The sequence below is a fragment of the Pyrgilauda ruficollis genome, unplaced genomic scaffold (genome assembly GCF_017590135.1).
Source record: "Pyrgilauda ruficollis isolate IOZ18807 unplaced genomic scaffold, ASM1759013v1 scaffold2, whole genome shotgun sequence".
NCBI lineage: Eukaryota > Metazoa > Chordata > Aves > Passeriformes > Passeridae > Pyrgilauda > Pyrgilauda ruficollis.
This window is the reverse complement of record NW_024519206.1, coordinates 10329180-10349844: the sequence shown is the minus strand read 5'-3', so window position 1 is coordinate 10349844 and position 20665 is coordinate 10329180. Positions and strand designations below refer to the sequence as shown.

The 20665-nt window shown below is 42.7% G+C and overlaps 1 protein-coding gene across 1 annotated transcript in view; it reads left to right on the top strand.

Annotated features, from left to right (window-relative positions):
• The first annotated feature begins 6223 nt into the window (after positions 1-6223).
• RAPGEF5 (Rap guanine nucleotide exchange factor 5) overlaps positions 6224-20665 on the top strand; it is a 158322-nt gene continuing 143880 nt past the window's right edge. Inside the window, exon 1 of the mRNA XM_041466150.1 lies at positions 6224-7563. Coding sequence (XP_041322084.1) covers positions 7375-7563 — 189 coding nt within the window. The 5' untranslated portion in view covers positions 6224-7374. The remainder of the gene's footprint in view (positions 7564-20665) is intronic.

Here is a 20665-nt window from a genome sequence, read left to right as displayed (position 1 = left end):
GTCAGGGATCCCAGGAGTGCTGTTGGATTTGAGGGTTCATCAAGCTGTAGCTCTGGACACAGAGTTGAAAATGCCCTTGTGTGGAGCCATTCAAATCCATTTACTATACCCTAAGCACATGGGCACTGGCAGATGTGGAAGGCAGTATCTCTCCCTGAACTTTTGCTCGTGTTAGCAGACCTGCTGGAGTGAGCCTGTCCTCCCTAATGGCCACCTGGATTTATCCATGGCCTCATTACTAGTGCTGGTATGGTTGTACTTCACTACCTTTAATGTTAATCTTAACAATACCAGAGGAATATATCTGGTCCTACACCATCCCTTGTACAGTGCAGTCTGTCTTCTGAAGCCCCAACTGAACATGACTTTCTTTTCCAGTCATCTGTTTCACTGTTTCTGTTCAACAGCTGTAGTCCCCTTATTCAGCAGGAAAAGTCAGCCATAGTTAAAACAAAACAAAACCCAGAACAAATACAAGCAAATCAAATTAAAGAAAATATTTTAGAGCATTTCAATACTCACATGATGTTGTGAGATGGTTTCGTGTCTAAAATGGTAATATTATTTCTGGCAATCTATCTCATGCTGTTCTTTTGTTGATTTTTCCAACCTCTCAGGAACTTGGAATGAAAATATTTTACTGATGTTACTATCCCTGGGAAAAGCTTGTCAACATAGATCCAGGTTTATGCTGAAAGCTCAAAATGTTTAGCATGTGGTTTTGTATTTTTCCCTCATCAAAGAAATTATGTGGGCTAAGGTCTGTTCACATGGAGGCAGCAAGAGATACTGACACTGTACTTAAAACAAAAGGCGACATTTCATATCTGTGTACACATATATGCAAATATCTCTTTTTGCAAATGATAATACAGTCATATGAGAAAGTCATTACATTACAGTAGCTCTCTCATACGAAAGCTGAGTAGACACTCTGGGCATATGTATGCTATAAAAATCTCTCTCTCTCCCGCTCTCATTTTTGCAGTGGCTCTCTGAGCAGGGGGATCAATGAAGCCTGATTTTGTATGGATTTGTGTCTTGAGGTTGAGACCTTATCTGGACTTTGAGATCTCATATGAAGTGCTGCACTTTTTACCTCAGTGAAGCATTAACCACAGCTCTTAACTGGCTGCCTAGTTTCAGAATTCTTTTAAGGACTTAATAGTTTTTGGATTACAATGCCTCTCAAATGTGCTTGATGAGCTTAAGCATTTGAAGACTCACAGAGAGATCTAGATGCTCAAAGAGGCAGCACAGTATATTAAATACAGTTTTTGCAAAATGAAGCTAAATTGTACTCACCCACATATGGAAAAGAAGCATAAAATATGAATTAAACCAGAAAATATGAATTTCAACATAAACAGAGATTTTAACAGCTAAGGAAGCAGATACATTTGCAGATTAAGCATTAATCACACAGGGGAAATCTTCCATTGCCTGTGAGAATTTAGCACCTAATTGCAATTTGTCTCTTTTAAAATTTCCTACACAATCTTTTCTGTAAATGTATGTAAAGCTTCTCACATTGCACATTAAAAAACAAAAATTATGTATATGCCTATGTATCTGGGGGGTAAATGAACTTGAATTTCAGTTGTAACTGTCAGAAAAACTCCCCGATTCCATGGGTTCATTTCTGCGTTTTCTTTTAAAATTTTTAATTAAAAGACATTGATTTGCCATTTTGAAATTTCTATGTTTAGTTAAAAACAAACTAACCAACCAAACTGAACAAACTCCATTGAGGATCTTATTGGCTTTGGAGCTGAATTTTGGCCTGTAAGAGAAAGAGCAATAGCTCAATGACAACACTCTTTTGACAGAAAAGGCCAGATAGATGAGCTTTAAGAGTTTTAATTTCCCTGAGGAGTCATAAGGTCCCCTGATACCAAGTATGTTAAAAAGACAAATCAAACTGAAGAGCTGAGTCAGGTTCATTAGCTCTGGCAAATCACAGTTACCACAGCAAATGCATTCCTCCGTGGGTTTGTATGAATTTGCTACACACCAAAGTTTGCTACACACCAAACAATGTAAATACAATGGTGTATTTACATTAGTTTTGCCCTTGTCATCATGGCTCAGTGATTCTTAAAAAAGGCCAAATGGCTAAAGGAAATGCAAAGAGATCCATTTAAGGTTTCAAACACCCTCCTGCACACCTGTCCTCTCACAATTTGGGTTCAAAGCACAGCAGCAACAAACTCATGGCTCAGGGTGCTCCTGAGCTCTCTTCCCTTTGAGTGCTGAAGAGTCAGTAGCAGGGATCATGTCCCAATTCCATGGATGATTCACAGGCAGGACACAGGCTGAGCAGCCATTTGAAGATGCTCTGAGAGTTTTGAAGGCTGGAAGAGGTGCTGGGGGCAGAGGGGCAGGCAGCTCTTAGTGAGGTGCAGGGAGAAAGGGTCAGATGCTGAACTTGAAGAGGTTCGCAGGCTCTCAAGTGAAAACTGGGGGTTGAATTAAGAGAAGCAGCTTCAGATCTTCCAGCTATGAGTCACACAAATCATGAAACTACTTGAAATATTTCACCTACTCATACATCTCCTTTATCTTTAACCTCTTCCCTCTCTTTTGTAGTTATTCTCCTGTTCTGCTTTCTTTCAAGTCACATCCTGCACTGTTTTCCTGCTTCCTTGTCCCCTGTTCCCATTTTGGTATCTTTCTGCTGCTGAGCATTCATTACATTTTGCAGATCTTTCACATTTTGGAAAAACTACAAGCAGTACTTCTGAACTTTGGTCACTGAATATTTGGTCTATATGATGACACAGTACTAAAGTGTTTTTCAAAAAAATTACTTGAGAAACTAAATAAATGATTTTTTAAAAGTATACACTACCCACATACATGGCCTCAATCTGATAATGAATTTGTGCTAGTTATATCCAGAGTAAATTGACGATATTCAACATTTAGAATGCAACTGAGGTCCCACTCTTTGATTAGGTGGAACTGAGATAAAAAACTCAAGCAAGTTATTTGGCCAGAAATCAGATCCTTAGGAGCTCTGAGGTGTGGACAGGTTGGTTTTGTTCTGAAGCTGAGTGAACCAATGAAGAGTGGCTAAAGCAGAAAAAGGTGAGAGATGCTCAGACTTCTGCAGCGTTCCCTCCAGCTCCCAGCACAGTGCCTGAATGGTCACCTGCTGCCCCTGTGCTGTGGGTGAAGTGATGAGGGGCACACACCCCTTCTTGGGACTGGGAAATGTATCCTGAGACTGCTGTGAGGCACTGAAGTGGCAGAATGGAGCAAAGTCTTCCCCAGCCCTTCTCTTTTACAGGGCCATTGAACATGTTGTGTTTAGAGCTAGAAATAAACATCTGCCAGGCCAGGCTTCTCCATGTCAGGAGCCTGAGAGCTGCCAGATCTCAGAGTATGACAGGGCAGTCTGCAATTCATGTGCATTGGGCCTGGAGTAACACTTGGCAAACTAAAATTTGTAGGATACAATTGTCAGGAGAGCATCCCACAGAAAGGGACCTCCTTTGACATTCATCTGGATGTTGTACAGGAGGTGGGCAGTACACAGCTCACTCCTCCTGAAAGGGAAAAGAGGTGTCACAAAGGAAAACGTGCTTGCCTGCTTTTTGAAAACATGGGGAGAAGGAAATCAACTCAGTTTCTGAAAGAGTAGGAAAGCATCCATCCCCCTCCCCACTCCAGGAGGACTGCCTGGGGAAGGGGAAGTAGTGTTTTCCTGGTTGTGTAGAGGGTGGTGTTGTTTTGCAAAAAAACCTGCTTTCTTCTAAATGCCTCCTGCCAAGTCAGGGAGACAAAATATTCAAAAAAGACTGCTGCCTGTCAGTGACGTGTGGCTCCTGCACACCAGTACTCTGCAATTCTATTTCTGCACTATCTCCACCTCATGCAGGGAAAACTGAAGTGGCATCTATCAATTATTCCAACAGAGTCAAGAACTCCTGATACTTTACGTCCAAAACAAGAGTTTACTATGCTTTGTCAGGAAATGTCTGATACCAAGTAATTATTTCTTTCTGCAATGATCTACTTAAAAACTGATGTGAAACACATACAGGCATGAAACAGCTTGCATTGTTTTTATTGCATTTCTTTTGATTGTGCTACACCATGAAAGAAAAACAAACATATTCAAAAAGCAGACACTCCCAGGCTCCACATCTGCAAAGTGCAGTAGAGTTGTTTAGGTCTCCAGACTCCATCCTGTATCTATTTAAACATAGATGTTTCTATATTTATATGAAGACTCTTGCAAGTAAGGGAACAAAGCCTAGTCCAGACTCCACTCTGGAAGGTACATTCAAGTTTAGATTTTTTGATAGAAAGCACCAGATGGAGTGTGTCCTTTGTTCTGCTTTATATTGGACCAAATTATAAGTCTTGAATCTGGACAATTGGAGATCTCCAATGTCTGCACATGGTCAGTGGATATGATATTCCTTTAGTGATATTGCTGGTGTCCATGAGAGACAGGAAATCCAGACCACCTGCAGGCCAGACCTGCTGAGAACAGGGACCACAGTCCCTCAGAGCCCTGCTGTGCCTTCAGTAACAGTTCACTGGAAGCAAGATGCTCTGAACACAACATTTTGGCTGCAACCCACTGTTCTGGGTTTTCTAAATTAAGCTGTTTTGCCAAATACCTCCTCACCAGATCTAATTTTGCTCTCTGATCCCCATCCCTTTCCTGTGCAGAAAACACCCAGACTCATTCACCATGCTAAACTTTCAGTGGCTTAACAAAAAAAGCAACACAAATTTTCATTTTATACAATTCCTACCACAATCCTCCCAAAACCTGGAATGATCCAAACAAGAACTAGAGAGGTCTATCTACTCAATTTTTTTTGACAACTGATAGTCTATATTATGCTGTCTGGCAGCTGATAATTTTTAAACACATCGCAGGGCATATTAATTTCTCTTTTGATGCTGTTTACATGTTATCTTGCTTAGTTAAAATAAAAAAAAACTTTGAGCACTGGCATCATTTTACCCTTTCTTAACATAATCAAATTACTTCTGGTTATACTCCAGTCTGTCACATTAAGTCCCATTTTATTGAGTTGTCTTTTTGGGGCTTGTATTGTAGCAGTGCCTAAAGACTCAGACAAAGAACATGGTCCTTGTGTGAAGCCCACAGATTAAGGATCCTTTATTCTTTTGGGTGTAGATACACTTCTCTTCATAATTACATCCTGAGCTGTGACAAAGTGGCTGCCAGGCAACACAGCTGTCAAAACTACATTGCAGGGCAGTTGGAAAGCACAAATCAAGTATAATAATAGAAATATTTGGGACACGACAATGTTTGGGATTGTCATAATCACCCTTGTCCTAGCAAAAGTGTTGGTGCTGATGTTGCCAGTTGGGACTCCCAGATCTCTCTGCTATTTGAGGACTGCAGCACACTTTTTGTCTAAAGGCTGTCACTATCCTGTCTCTTTTCTGTCTTTTGTGTCAGCAATAGGCATCATTGCAATGGGCTGCATCACCCTGCTAAAATAGGTGATTATTTTTTTACACTTAACCTTTGAGATCTGGCTAATGTAAAGGGCAATAGCAGCAGAAAGGAGGTGATGCCAGAATGTGGCTGGAGCAGACCCTGGCCCTTTCAAGAGTACCCAGGCTGGCACAATTCACATTGCTCATCAAATCATGCATAAAGGATGCAGTTAAGTTGATTTAACTGCTTCTGAAAGGAGCAGTTCTGCTCTACCTCACTTCCAGGTTTCTGCCTTCCTTGATCCTGCAGCCGTGGGGTCACAAGGTGGATCAATTCAGCTGTCTGGCCAATGGAAAATCCATTATTTTCTGAGGTGTTGTTTTTCCACCAGATCAATCAGCTGAATAGAGTCTGATGGTTACCAGATCCCATGGAAGGGTGGCAAAAGGAGGAACATGTCCAGGCTCACAGGAGGCTGTGGTCAGGCCAGTGCTGCTGAAAAGCCAGGCTGCTGCTGCACTCAGGTGACAGATAATTCAATGTCACACTGATGCTGGGAGAGGCTGCTCTCTGTCTCAGCACCCTGACACAGGCTGGGGACATCTGACTTCTTTCTACTGTGGGTGATCCTGTGATCCCAGTGGAGCTGGTTTAGGGAGCACATCAGCGATGGAAACAACCTCTTCCTTTTTTACTTTTTTCCCCCAAGGTTAGTGTCAAGGTTAAGCCAGTTCCCTGTGGGGCTGGAGGAGTACCAGGGTGAGTCCTGAAACCAGTGGGACCTCTTGGCTGGGACAAGGAAACAGCTCTCTCTAACACGGCTGTGAAATTGGCTTGACTATTAATGTCACTTACTCAGACATTTAAGCACTGGTAACTCCTCCTGGATGAGCAGGTCAGCCTTACTTGTAGCTTTGAGGCAGAAGATATATGTAAGGGAGACCCACATAACCATCAGTTCTGTGGTGTAAATAAGAGATAATAGAGCCTGGCAGAGAGGAAGCAATTTCTGTACCATGAGTTAGAAAAGGCAGGCTCCAGAGACTAAATAAAGTCCCCATAACTCATGGAACTGAATTCTAGACTAGTCTTTTACAAATAGTAAGGGAATTTGTTTCTGTCATGGAGAGCTCTCTTGCAAGGATTACCTGAATGACTGGAAGCATGTCATTCACCTGGGAGGAACTGCTTGGTTTCTGCAGTATCAATGCTGGCTGGCATTGGAGGATGAAATACCTCTTTGAGTCAAAAAACCACTGGGAAGGGAACAGAGAAGGTCTTCACCCCTTGCAGCCATAAATAATCACTGGACCAGAGGGTAACTCGAGCAAGTGGGAATGCGTGGAGGCCTCCAGCTCAGGCAGGTTCAGTGCTTGGGGGTCACACCAGGCTGCTTGGAACTTCCTCCAGCCCCGTCTTGACATCCTCCAGGAAGAAGCCGAGGCCACCCAGCCCCTGGAAGAGCCCGAAACCCTCTCTCCTCTGCTCGCAGCCGCCGTCTCTGAGCGTGCTGGCCGCTCTCCCACGTGTTCTCGCCGTGGGTGCGGGTCGGTGCGGAGCGCCAGGGCCGGTGGGGACAGCCGGGACGGCGGATCCCTGAGCGCAAAGGAGTTAACAGGACTTTCTGCCTTTCCCGCCCGCGCCTCCTCCACCCTCCTCATTACCTGCACTTTATCACCGCCGGAGCCGCGGGGCGGGAGCGGTGCAGGGCCGGCGGGGCTTCCTGCGCCGCCCGGGGCTGCCCGCGGCGCTGGGGCCGCGCCGTGCGGGGGAAGGTGCGCGAGTGCTGCGCGCTGCGTGCGGGGGAGCGCCTGCCCGCCCGCCGTGTGCCTGCCCGCCGTGTGCCTGCCTGTGGGTGGGAGCGCGGCTGGGGCTGGGGCTGCGGCCGGGGGAAGGGCAGAGCGGGGCTGCGCGCCGCAGCCCGGCAGGGATGCGGCATGGCCGTGGGCTCCGTGAAGATGCCGTCGCCGTGTGAGGGCGCGGAGCTGGCCCGAAGCTGGAGCCCCGGCGGCGGAGCCCAGGAGCCGCCGCCGCCGGTGCAGCTGCGGCAGAAGCTGCGGGAGCTGCCGGCGCTGCTGCGGAGCGGGCTGACGCTGCGGAGGAAAAGCGCGGCCGCCGCCGGCCGGGTGAGTGAGTGAGTGAGTGAGGAGAGAGCGAGGGAGCCGCCGGCGGCCCGGGGCAGCGCCCCCGCCCTGCCCTGCCCTGCCCTGCCCTGCCCACCGGGCTGCGGTGCCCGGGGCAGGCGGGGCGGCGCCCGCAGCGCCCCCGGCCGGGCCGCGGTGCGCGGGAGGCCGCGGGCTCTCGGCGCTGGGCCCTCGCGGGGGCACGGGCGGAATGAGGGAGGGAGGAAGGGAGGATGGCCGGGCAGCAGCCGGGCGGCACCTCGGCACCCACCGGCACAGCGCCCGCGGGGGGCCCGGGCTCCGGCCGCCGCTACCAGCTCTGGTGTAACATGAGATACCAGGGTGAGAAAGCGTCCCTGTCCCATCTCCGGGCTCCTCGAGTGGCTCTCCCCCTCTGTCCTTTTCCCCTCGTGCGGGCTGATGCCTGCTCTCCGCTCCGACAGCGGTGCACACGCGTGCTCCAGCAGCGAACTCCAGCGTGCCCGGGAGCGTGTGGAGCTGGGACGGAGTGAAGTTAGGATGCACACACCTGGCCCTCAGTCTCGCGTGTCTCCTGACAGTGAGGCCGTGGGGTCAGGCGGGCATGACCGAAATCCCCATCCAAATTTCTCTCAATTTCACCCATTTTTAAAAAGGCTGGGGGTGTGTCCCCTCAGGGCTGTCAGTGTTCTGGTGAAGTACAGCGTGACATTGCCGTGGCTGGGAACTGCAGTGGCAAGCAGCTGCCCGTGGCTCTGAACTCTCCCAGTTGTGACTGGAGTCATATCGGGGGTGGCAGTGCCATCAGATCAATGGCAGTCAGTCTGGTCAGACCTTACTTGCAGGCCGACACGGGATTGTAACCCATCTCCTGAGCAGTGGAAACGAAGTGGTGGGTTAATCCACATGGGTCTGTCTGTGTTGGGAATCAGGTGAGCTGCTGTTTTGTTTCAGTGCGCTGATAAACACCTGTGCCGAGAGTTGGGGAGAAGTCAGCATGGTGCGTGTTTGTACCCTCATCAACTTTGCAGTACTTTGCCCATGTAAATAAATGATTTCTCTGCATGGGGAAGTTGTTGTGAAATATACTAGGGTGTGAATTTCAAACCAAACTTCCTGGGTGAATGCTTTGTTGTAAGAGGATATATAGGCAAGAAAGATAATTAGGATTAAGGTAGGATATAAATCCACAGTAGAATAGCTGTTTTTAAGTAATGTGGGTTAGGATTCCAGTTTTACAGTAATTTTTTTCCTCCAGTACATTCAACACACAAAATAAAGACTAACCTGTATGGAGATGCCTAATGATTTTTATTGTTCTGGTGAATTAATAATCTACTTTATTACAATCCAAGTTGTCCATATGAACATAGAGCTGAGGGGATTCAGTTAAACAGCTAAGTCTTGCTTTGCCCTAGGAGGATATTTGCGACAGATATCCTTCTTCCAAGGAAGAAAGTCCTTTTCTGAATTGAGTGTGGTTTGTTCCTCATTAGAAGCATGCTACCAAAGACATGGAGTAAGTGTGCAGCGAGGGAGAGAGAAGCAGTGCAGAACTGCTGCTGGTGACGGCTTCAGTTCGCAGGCAGATCTGAAACACTGTTTTAACAAAACAAATTCATGGCACTTCAGGGAGACACCATGCAGAGCAGCCTCAGGTTTACTCTTGTGGTTAATCCTCACCACTACTGAAAGCATTTGACAAGTGAGTGCTACAACAGTTACTCTGTAAATATTTGCTGTGGGTGAGTTAACATCCCGGTGAGAAGCCTGGGTAGCTCCTGGGTCGTACAGCTCCTCACTTGTGCTTGGTGAACCCTTGGTCCTCTCTTGTTTCACAGAGTTCCAGCGAGACTCTGCCTGCCTTTGCTGGTGTTCTGTGTTATGGACCAGCAAACACAGTGTGACAGATTTAGTGGTGGTGTCACCTATGGCTTCACCTCCTGGTACCCTGTGGGTCATCTTGTAAAGTTTTTCTTGTACCATCTGTTTGGGTAGGAAGACTGGAGGGAGGATGGTGAGTCTGTAAGGCAGGCTGGAGCCAACCCAGCGGATCTTCTGCTAGGAAGAAATTCTTTACTGTGAGGGTGGTGAGATACCACAACAGATTTTCCAGAAAAGCTGTGGATGCCCCATCCCTGGAAATGTTCAAGGGCAGGCTGGATAGGGCTTTGAGCAACCTGGTCTAGCAGAAGGTCTCCCTGGCCATGGCAGGGGGGTTAGAACTAGATTGCCTTTAATGTCCCTTCCAACCCAATCCATTCTATGATTCTGTGACCTTGGATCAGTGGGAGATGCTGTGTGGAGATGCTGTATAGCTACAGCAGTGTCTTGGTCCCATGTGGAGAGTGGGAATGCTGTGCTCTGCCATCTCTGGGTTTGCAGGGACTATCCTGCAGGTGGAATTACTTAGCAGGATAAGAGCCTAGTGGGGTGTTCCAAGGAGCAGGTCATAAAAAGAGTCCAGCAGAGCTGTTAATTCGCTTGTTCCCTTTGGGCACCTGAAGTGCATGGAGTGTGTGATCATCCAGGGAGGAGTTTGTTTTCCTTAGTAGTACCCTGTGTTGATTCCTGTCTGCTCTGTGCATGTGACTTTTCCACCCAGAAATGGATTTTTAGGGGCATGACACTTTTTCTGTACTCTATTTAATCTGATTAATAACTTAAACCCTGAAAATGAGAGTATTTGGGAGAGAAAAGGGATATGTTAGAACAATAAAATACAGCATTTTTATACTTTCCCTTTTAAACACGACCCTAAATTTTTAAGTCTTAAAATAAGGTTGGAGAAAGGAGTAACACTAACATATGAAACAAAGATTCCTTTTTTCCCCCCACCTCAACAAAATATTTCAAGTTAATCCAAAGTTAATTTTCAGAGGGTTTTGTTTGCTTATGAAAAAAAACTTAGCCTGTTCTTCCTCTCCAGTGACTTTTCTTTGTGCCTTTTTGCTTGTTCAAACACCAAGCTGAGAGCCTTATTTGTCCAGCTGGTTTCATCAGGAGTGCTGCTCACTTAGGTGAGCTGTTATCAAGTAAATGCTGACCAGCTGAAATTCTGGCTTGTTTAATTTCCTAGAAAAATATTATGACCCCTGAACAGGGGTTCTGCTTCTGATGCTGACTTGCTCAGGGACTGCCTGCAGTGCAGTTCGCTTCCACATCTATAAAGCACAGATAATCTACATGTGTGCATGCCTGGGGACTATGGATAATAAAATATAATGGAAGTGTAAAGGGTATTATAATTGTTTTAAGGATGTACTTCACTTCATGCTGTTCAAATGCTTCCTGGTCTTTGGGGAAAAGGAAAGCATTGTGTAGTAGAGGGTAGTATACATTAAAAAAATTGATTACATTTTGAAAATCAGTATGGGGTAAAATAATTTTTTTCAATCTGTTTGGACATCTCAGTCCTTGGCCCTTCACATTGGACTATCTGAAAATTGTGACCAGAGATGGAGATAATTGAAAATATAGTGTAACAAAATTAGATTTCCCTCTCAGTTCAGTGACTCCCAAAACTGGAGAGCAAACAAGTATATTTTGCTTTCTGTCTTGGGATACATCCAGTACTAATATGTGTAAAGAACTTGGAGATGGAAAATCACCTTGTAGAAAAAGCTGCAGTAACCATCCTGCTTGGATGAGTCTGTGCTGTGAATAGTAAACATGAATACTCTCCACTGCTTCAGTCATTTAGATAAAACAAACCTCCAGTTCCTTGTCTAGGGGAGCCCAATGTTTCTTTTAAAGCTCTTGAACTTCAAACTGTACATTGACCATGTCCTTGATGGTGTTTTTTCTTAAATTCATTCTTAGGGCAGGTGTAGCCCTGTTATCAAAGACGGCATGGATGATTAGATTGCATTTGCACAGTGAGCTGTGAGGTGTAGGTTTTACTCATCATCCTCTGCTGGATAAAATAGCAGAAAATGCAACCTTTTGCTGCTGTAACTGGGTGTGTGTCAGAGCTTGTGCAGAGGCAGAGGAGGGATCTGTTGTAGTGGGTCATCATGCCGTGTGGAACTGTTCCCCTCCACCGTGTCCTTTCTCAAATTCTCTGGAAAGACCCTTCTGTTTCCCAGTTTGCCTCCTAGAGTAACGTGTTGAGTGTATGTGTAGGGGGCATGAGTACTTTGCTTACGAACTGTTTTTGCTGCTCTTCCTGCTGCCTGTTGAAGATATCTTCTTTTCTTCCCTTTTCTATTGTGGTTAGTGATGAAATACAATTCTGTGCCTTTGGAAGCACCAGCAGCGAGGTCCTGCAGGCCATTCCATCATGGCAAAACTTGTTTTCACCACACTCAGTTTTATTCTTTATGGATCTAACTGGAAGTGCTCAGAAGGAGGAGGAATCATCTTGCACACACACAGGCACACTCCTTTTTAATCACCTCTTCTGCTTTCTAGGTCACATTTACACACAGATAAATACTATTATACATGAGCATCAGTGTTGCTCTTTGTCAGAATAGTGGATCTGGAAAACCTTTTGGATGTCATGGTGTCAAACCAATTACTGTGATATGGTGAAAGATCCTGCTGGTCTGTAGCAACTTTCATCATGGGATGTACCTTTTGGCTTGATCAAAGTTGAAGAGATACCATGACTATTTTCTCTTTTGAGACCTTGTATTTACTTCTGTGAGGTTCCTAGAGGTCTTTGGCCAGGCAGATGTTCTCAGACTGTCTTCACCTTAGCTTTGTTTTGAGCAGCTACTTTGCTGTATGTCTGTCAGGATGTAATTGACTGCAGGGTTACACGTTGAAAATAAACTATAGAAGCTGTGGTACAGCTGCTAAAAGTCTACATGAGTTCAGGGTGAGTCTGGAGAAGTTCATGGAAGAGAAATGTATTGAGGATACATAATCCTCATCAGGCACAGAAGATTCCCAAGCTGAAAATAGCCGGAGGGTTGGAGTGCATTAAGGATATCTATCATGTATTCTGGCACTAGCAGTTGTCATGCTGTTGGAGACAACTCCTCTTTGGCAGAGGAGAAAAATCAAACTATATGCAATCTGTTTTAATTAAATGAAGTATCAGATTCCTCTCAACCTATATTCTGCTAAACTCTTCATCTCCTGTTAGGAGCTTTCAGTTGCGTATGTCATTCTAGTAGCTATTCTCTAATCAATTATTTTGGCAGCTGGGGAGGCTATAGTGTTGTTGATGAAGTTTTGCCAGGACATTAGAAACTGGCAGCTGGAAACACTCAGAATTTCCTGTCCTTCCTTCCATGGCTACGTCATGGTTGTGGTTGATATTTAGGTTTTGATTGAGCCGAGCATATAGATCTGCTTCGTACCCAGATAATCCTCTCGCAAACGACTGACCTTTATCGCAGTCCATATCCTTGTTGGCAGCTTCTCATCTTCATGGTGCCTGAGTGACCTTGTATTTCATGCTGCTGAATTACACTCTTTTCCTAATATTGCACTTCTTGAAGGCTCCTGATCTTCCAGTACTCCATTCTGTTTACATGGGTTTTGACAGTATCTCCAATTTTGTGCCATCAACACACTTCATTAGCACCTTTATGCTCTTTTTACCAGTCTTGCTAATGAGAAGAAAAAAAATCATAATAATTTCCCTGGTATCTATGTTTTTATATACTATAGAGACTTTAATTTTGACATTTGTTCTGCATTAAAAAGATGCAGCGATGTTTTGTGTAGATGCTGTACTGGCTGAAATCAGCACACAAAAGTGCTGGATTGACTCAGTGGATTGGAAATTTTATTGTCAGAAGTATTATTGAAGTTGATTGATTGATATTGGTGACATTTTACTTTCAAGTCTGCCACAGAGGTTCTACTCAGTAACTTAATATCCCCATCACTTTAGCAGCTATTAAATGACTAAAAATAGTTGTGGTAAGTAGTCTTGAATTTTTCCTGTTGTAACCAGGATTATTATGTATTCCTGCTAGATGTATTCGATTAAGATAATTATCTTTCACATATCACATATAGTATCCTTAAACTTGTCAGCTCTGTGATTGGTGACACATGAAATATTGAGCAACGGATAAAATAGCTTTAGCAACAGTGACCATGGTAGCTGGTGGGGAATTTCAGTGTCTCATGTGTTTATTTGCATAATAATTTGTTTCACAGTCAGTCTTCAGTGAATTATTAAATTGAGAATACTTCTTAATTAACCCATGTGTTATGACATCTGAGAAATTATGCCTGGATTTGATTAATTACAGTTGAATGAAATGGAAAGTAAACCCATACTTCTGCCCTAGGAAGTAACCTAGTAAGTTTTGCAGAATGCAAAGCTGTTTTTCTCCCTGAGGTTGGGGATTAGCCTGGCTGACAGGATGATGCCCACTGCCTGTGGTCTTACACTGGCGCTGGGAGTGAGGCTGGCAATTCCTGGACTGACAGTCAGCTGCTTTTTAGCATCCCTGGGAAAGTCCAGATGCAGCACGAGCTGGTGCTGCTGCCAGCGCATGGGGAATAGGTGCCATCATGTGGCTTGTATTCATGGAAGCTGCATAAAATTGACACAGATTCCTTGACACACCAAAAGTGCAGCAGCTTGCTTTAATCTGTGGGAGAGATTTGTTTCCTTTCTCTGCTTTGGTCCAGAGCACATCCTGATAAGCTTCTCTTTGACCTGCCTACCATAAACCAGAGTTGACTGTAACCCCTTTTCCATGCTGCAAATTGAGCTCCAGCTGAAAATACCTTGAGCTCATTTGGCCTGTGCTGAGACTTTAAGTGCCTGTTGTCTTGTGTTGAAAATAAAGCCTTCAGTTAAAGACTGCAGAAGCAAGTTTGATCATTCTTGCACGTTTTTTTTCTGATTGGACAAGGATCTCACTGGTTTCACTTTTGGTTTTGCTCCCCTTCCTAAGGGATGTAGCTTGCAGATCCTCAGATGTGGTACTGCTGTGTATGGCTTGGAAACCTATCAAGGAAGTCTATGTAGGAAATAAGATCAACTCCACTGGAAGTAAAATCAGTGTATTTGCAAAATTTCTGCTGGTGTTACATCCTATTGAAATTCTTGATTTCAAGTGAGCTGATTGTCCCCTTAGTTGCATACTTACAGGAAAATAAACAAAATTCACTTAGTGGAATTTTATACTTTAATTTGCTTGGTTACAAACCTGTATTATTGGTTAATTCACGCTAGATTTCCCAGCTGCCAGGATGAATGAACAACACCATACTGTACAATTATGACAAACTCCGTTAAGATTTGTATTCAGCTGTTGTTACTTGTATGTCCCCAGTGGCTTGAATTCCATTTGCACCGTGAGGAAATTGCAAAACAAGCTGTGCATTTTTATACTGATGAAAATGCTGAAAAGACAGTGATAGCTTTTCGAAAGGGGAAAAGAAAAAAAAAAAAAAAAGAAAAGCAGAATATGTCAAGTATGTGGGGTATAAACTTTATCCATGACACCTTTTTATTTAAACATTTTTTGTTACACCAGTGTTTTTGGCATGAGTTTAAGGATAAAAAAGAATTTGAGCTCTAAAGTGAAAAGCCATGGAAGCAGGATGTGAGTATTTGCAAATTCTAGGCATAAAATGCAGTAGCTATTCATAATTGTCACAATGTCTTTTAATTCAGTTAACTTATTGTTTGGTTTGGGTTAGTCTGACCTTGTAAAATGATCTTCTTACAGACATTGTATTAAGCTAGGGTCAATTATTAATTTAATAATTTAAATTGTATGGTATACAATTTTCTCTGATTAATTCCGTTTTTGAAAGCTATTTTGTTACAGAGAGACACAGTGGTCTAACTGATTAAAAGTCAATATACTTTTTTATAGTGCTAAAAGAAGATATTCTGCTGATTGGAGGAGAAAAAAGCCCTTCAATCTCTATGAATAGCAGTAGATGTGTATTCATAGCATCAGTAAGGATCTTCTGCCTTCAGTTTTAGAACTGAATTAACCCATTAAATCCTAAAATGCCAAATTATTTCCTTTTTTGAAATACTGATTGTGAGGAATGCAACCTTTTTTTCCTTGTTGTTGAGGAGACTGCCATTCTTTCCCTGCTTCCTGAACCTCATACTCAAGCCTTTATGTAACTGAGACATACATGGGATACATGAGTTAGAGCAATAAAGAAAGAAAGAGTTGAGAGTCTTTTGTTTAATTATGGGGTGTGTTTTATCTGTGCGTGTGTGTGTTTTATTATGGTAGCTTCTCCAGCAGCTGTCCTTTATGAGCCTCTCTGCAGGTTGTGCATGTGTCAGTATTAGCACTCTGACTGTGGAATGAGTGGCACCAAGCAAGGAGCAGTGGCTGCTTGAAATGATACCACTGGTGGAAGAAATGTATGTCAAACCTTGTCCTTCATGATGAAGTAGCTGGTGTGCAGTTTGTAGGCCAATACTGAGGAGGAGGAAGGAGTATTTTGGGTTAAAAACTGAAACAAACAAGCAAAAAAAAAGGACCCCAAACCTTAAATCCCACAGAAAAACCCCAACAGAAAACTGAGGTCCAGACCACTTGTGAACATCAAGAATTTATGATGTGGCTTGGGGGAGGGAGAGGGAGCAGGTGTTTGGGGTTTGTTTATCCATTTTTTTAAGATGATAAGCATTTAATTGGGGTTTTCTGGCCAAGTTCTTGCTGAGAGAGCTAGACCCAGTGGACCTAAAACACTTTATAATTTCAGATGAATGTGGTAATCATTTGCTGCAATAGACTGCTGCTGCACACTGCTGAGCAGATGCTCCATTTCATCCCATAGGTGAATGCAGTTCAATGATAATTCAATTGATTTTTAAAATATGGAAAGAAGGGGAGAAAAACAATGCACACACAGCTCTGAAAGTTGCAAAGGTGTTCTTTCTTGGGTGGCTGAAGGAATGAGACAAAAGTATCACTTAGACCTGCTCTCCATCCCAGCTCGTGTACAATCCAGTGCTTTGTTGTGGTCTGTCATTTCTGCAGTGCCCAAAACCTCCTGGCAGTAAAAATAAATCTGGGGGTGTGGGCTGTGAGTCCGGTGCTGAATCTGTGTTGCAGGACAAACTGCCTTGTGTGGTGTTTGTTAAGGAAGGCAGTGGGAGATCCAAGCCCTAAGGGAGCAGAAGCAGAATCTAGTAGTTAGCTGTCAAAGAAGAAAGAGGAGGACACAACCTATCCCAAGCTTAAGTGTGTTTTGACTTGAGCAGGATAAACTGTAGCATCTGTCAGTGCTAGCGCTGATTTGTGTGTGGGAACACTCTAAAGTAGCCTTCCTTGCATTTTGTTGGCAAAAAGTTATTTAAGAAACAAAAATTAATAATCCTGTTAGATCTGTTATTAAACACTTTTGAAAACTTACACAGAGTTTAATTCCAATTCACAAAGAATGGCATGATCATGTTAAAGTTGGAATTTTGATATTTGAAAAACTTATACCATGCAGACCATCTTAAAAGTTACACTCTGCCAGCTCAAAGAGTGTCTTCAAATGATTGAGAGACCTGTTCTCTTTCTTCCACATGTATAAAAGAGGTTGATATAAATGCTCAGCCTGTTGGAGCACAGTAATTCATAAATAGTGTCTGTGTCTGTGGCTTTTGATGGCAATTGCTGCAACAAAATACATAAAATGCAAAAAATAATAATGGCAGTCAAATTAATGTCTTTATTTATATTTTTACTATTGTACTGAAGGATACTAAGAGGAACATTGAGCAGATATTTAATTTCTTGTTTTATCTCATTAAACAAAACAAATGAGTTTCAGATTAGTTTTACCAAAGCTATTTATCTAATTATGGCTTTCACTGCACTTGAATGAATGGTTGCAAATCAATAGGTCTCTTAGGTTGCCAGGACATGCATTAATATTGGTTAGTCTCCAAGCTGAATAGCAGGAGTGATGTCTCTTTGTTATTTTTCCATTCAAATATCTGTCTTCAGTTCATACAGTGTATGCATAAAGTGAGAATTTACCTGCTTAAAGAGTTCCATTTATAAACTGATCATTTGCAATTCAGTGTGGCAAAAAATATTTATGCTATGCTGGTGGAGGTTTTATTTGAGAAAACCCAAAACAATTCTTTCAGAGGAACCTAGAGTAGATAAAAACATATTGTAGTGGGTGAAGATGATGGTTCATCTAGTCCTGTATCCATAAGTTTTAATGTTAATCTAACAGGTAACAGTTTTAGCCATAAATATAATGTTTCTTGTGATTTCAAGAGAGTGTGTGGGCAAATGTTGTATTGCCTGTCTCCCACACTTTTTTTTTTTTGTTGTTGTGTGTTTTCTTTTGGGGTTTTTTGTTTGTTTGTTTTCCCCCTAGTTCAAATAGTCAGATAGTTTATACTCTGGTGCTGGGGGCTTGTTAACATTAACCAGTTTAGTTACAGCTTTTCATGTTGTGCATCTACAAAGCCAGTCTTTTAATGATCTGGATAGTGTTTTGTTTTCAGACTCATCTTGGAACATAGATTTACAAAGCTTCTTTGTGGGGTTTGGTGACAATAATTTTACAAGGGAAGGAAAACTGAGTTTTGTTTTATTCTGTTGCTGATGAAAACATTTAGTTTTGATCAGTTTTGAATATTCCACCTTTAATTTCAGGGACCCTTCCTCTGTTCCTATGAAGCAGGGAACTTCCAACTTCTGTACATTTAACTTTTTGTTCTTTTTTACAGCTGTTTTTCAAGCAAGCGATTCCAGTCTCTCTAGATGACTCCTTCCATGCTGTAATCATTTTTGTTACCTTGTTTTGAACTCTGTCTGGTTCTGCAGTGTCCCTTTGAACTAGTGATGGCTTGTGCTGAATGTAATATTCTAGATGAGGCTGCACCACTGTTTTATATAAATCATGCAATTTCCTCCCTCTCCCCATCATGTAGGATTTTCATCCTAGCAATCTGCTGTCTCTGCAGAGCTCCTGGGGCCACTGATTAGTTCTTCACACAAAATGTCTTCCTAGCCATTCAGGTTGCTTTCTTTTAGCTGATATAAATAATTTAAAGCTGTGTAAATTGTCAGCATACTTTTCCTTGCTTTTGATGTGGATAAACATAATTTAGCACTGTTTACTTACCTACCTTGACTAGGTCTGTTTGAAGCTGTTTATGGGCTTCTGATTGTGACTAACCAAATTTGTATGAGCAAAATTTGCTTATCTTGATGCTGACATCATAAATATGTTTCATGAAACAGCATCCAGCCTGGGATACAGTGTCACTGTGTTTTCCTTTTCACAATGAAAACAGTCCGTTTAATCCTGTTCTTGTCCTTGATTTCTTCTATGTTTTTGATCAACCACACTGTTTTGTCTACACATTTAGCCTCCTTTGAGGAGTTTTCTATGTTAGGGTGAGTCCATACTGTCCTTGTAGAAGCTGGAGGTACAGCTGTGGAGCGTTGCTGTGTAGGTGGTCTCTGAACATATGAGAAAAGCAGCTGATAGCACGTCAGTCTTGAGTTTGTTGCAACATGCTCTGTCAAAGGTTTTGCTGTTCTTCTAAGGAATGTAAGAATATTCATGACCAGTGAAGCTCCTGTTTGGTGGGTGGACAAGTGTTTGGGAGGCTTTCCACAGACTAGTAACCAACAACATTGTCAAGTAATCTCTGAGCAGAGCTCTCTGCAAGGGTATCTCTTGACTCTGCTCCTACCAGAATTTTCTTTAAAAACTCTAGGGATGGAGTGGAGAAAAAGTTGTTAAGAAGTACCTACTGCTCCAATACATCAAGGAAGACAGACCAGTGCTTTTTTTTTTTCTTTTTTTTTTTCTGCTTAGGCAACTTTATGGCAGAACCGCTATTAGGAACAAACCTATCTAACAGGTAAACCAACAAAGACTTTTGAAGAATATCACATTACAGACATTTGTTCTCTATTATTGTAAAGCACTTTATTAAAAACAGAGACACAAAATGTCCTTCTAGTGAGTAGTCTTTTGCATTTAAGCAGAAAAGTGTAGCTAACAGAGCAACACTGCTATTAAATCCAAGTTGTGGTCTGATTAAAATCAATATGAACTTAGCCTCTTTGAGAATACATTTATTTTGGCTGTAGAAAAGTACCTACTTCAGTTGTTTATTAACAATAAAACATGTTACAGGAAAATTTATGGCAGGATGGTGGGAGATGATAAGGAAACATCACATTTGTCCCTTCTGTAAATAAAAAAAAATTCCAAGAAGCTATCCAGAGACAACAATTTCTTGTTAAAAACTGTCCCTGGTCACTGAAAAGCTAATGGCAAATTTTGTGAAACTTCTGAAACTGAAAACCTGATTTTACATTTTTTTCTTTTGAGTTAAGCAAGAAAACAGACTGCATCTTTATCCCTTGCTTTAGCAGTTCTTGGTGTTATCTGACTTTTAGAAACAAAGCTAAATGCTGAGGGTCTGTGAGTCATCTTCTTTTCAGCCTGAGCCAACTCCAGCTTCAGTATGTGTATGCTTGTTTCTTTATACCATGACTTTTTCCCTCCTAAGTTAGTCATTGTTATCTCTTGGCACAAGTGAAGAGGTTAAAAACGTCAACAAGCATGAGGCATGCTAAAAACATGCAAACAAACCTCCCATGTAATCTTCCAAACCCCAGAGTGTTCCCGTTCCCATTGCTTTGTTGTTCATGAACCCATCTGATCTTTTGATCATATCCTGATGGAGGGAGCAGGGAGGTGAATTCCAAGGCAAGGGTTTACTGAGCAGGAATAATGTCCTAGAGGCCCTCTTCAGTTAACTTCTGCTGGTGTGTCCAGTTTCCAAAAATTACATTATGACATTGCATAAAGAAAAAGCAGAATATAGATTAGATAGAGGTGAAAATTTTCTGTTGATCTTTTTTTGAAAGCTTTGCATTTTGAAGAAGTTTCTGTATATATATCTATGTATCAAACACTTTTGTAAGCTCCTTTTAATTTTGGTACAGTTATTTCTGGTTCCGGACAAGCTACCAAACAGGTAGTTAACCCACAAGCTTAGCCTGGTTTGGATAAAATGGATGAAGCCCTTGTGGTTTGTGGTTGTTGTTCCGTTGAGATAAGGATGATTTGAAGTCACCTCTAAAAAAGTGTGGGAAAGGATGGAGCAGTGAGCAAGGTGATGGGGTGAGCATCAGCTGTTTTTTTTTGAAGACAGAGTATCCCAAATGAAGGTCTTTTACAGTAAGTGGTGATT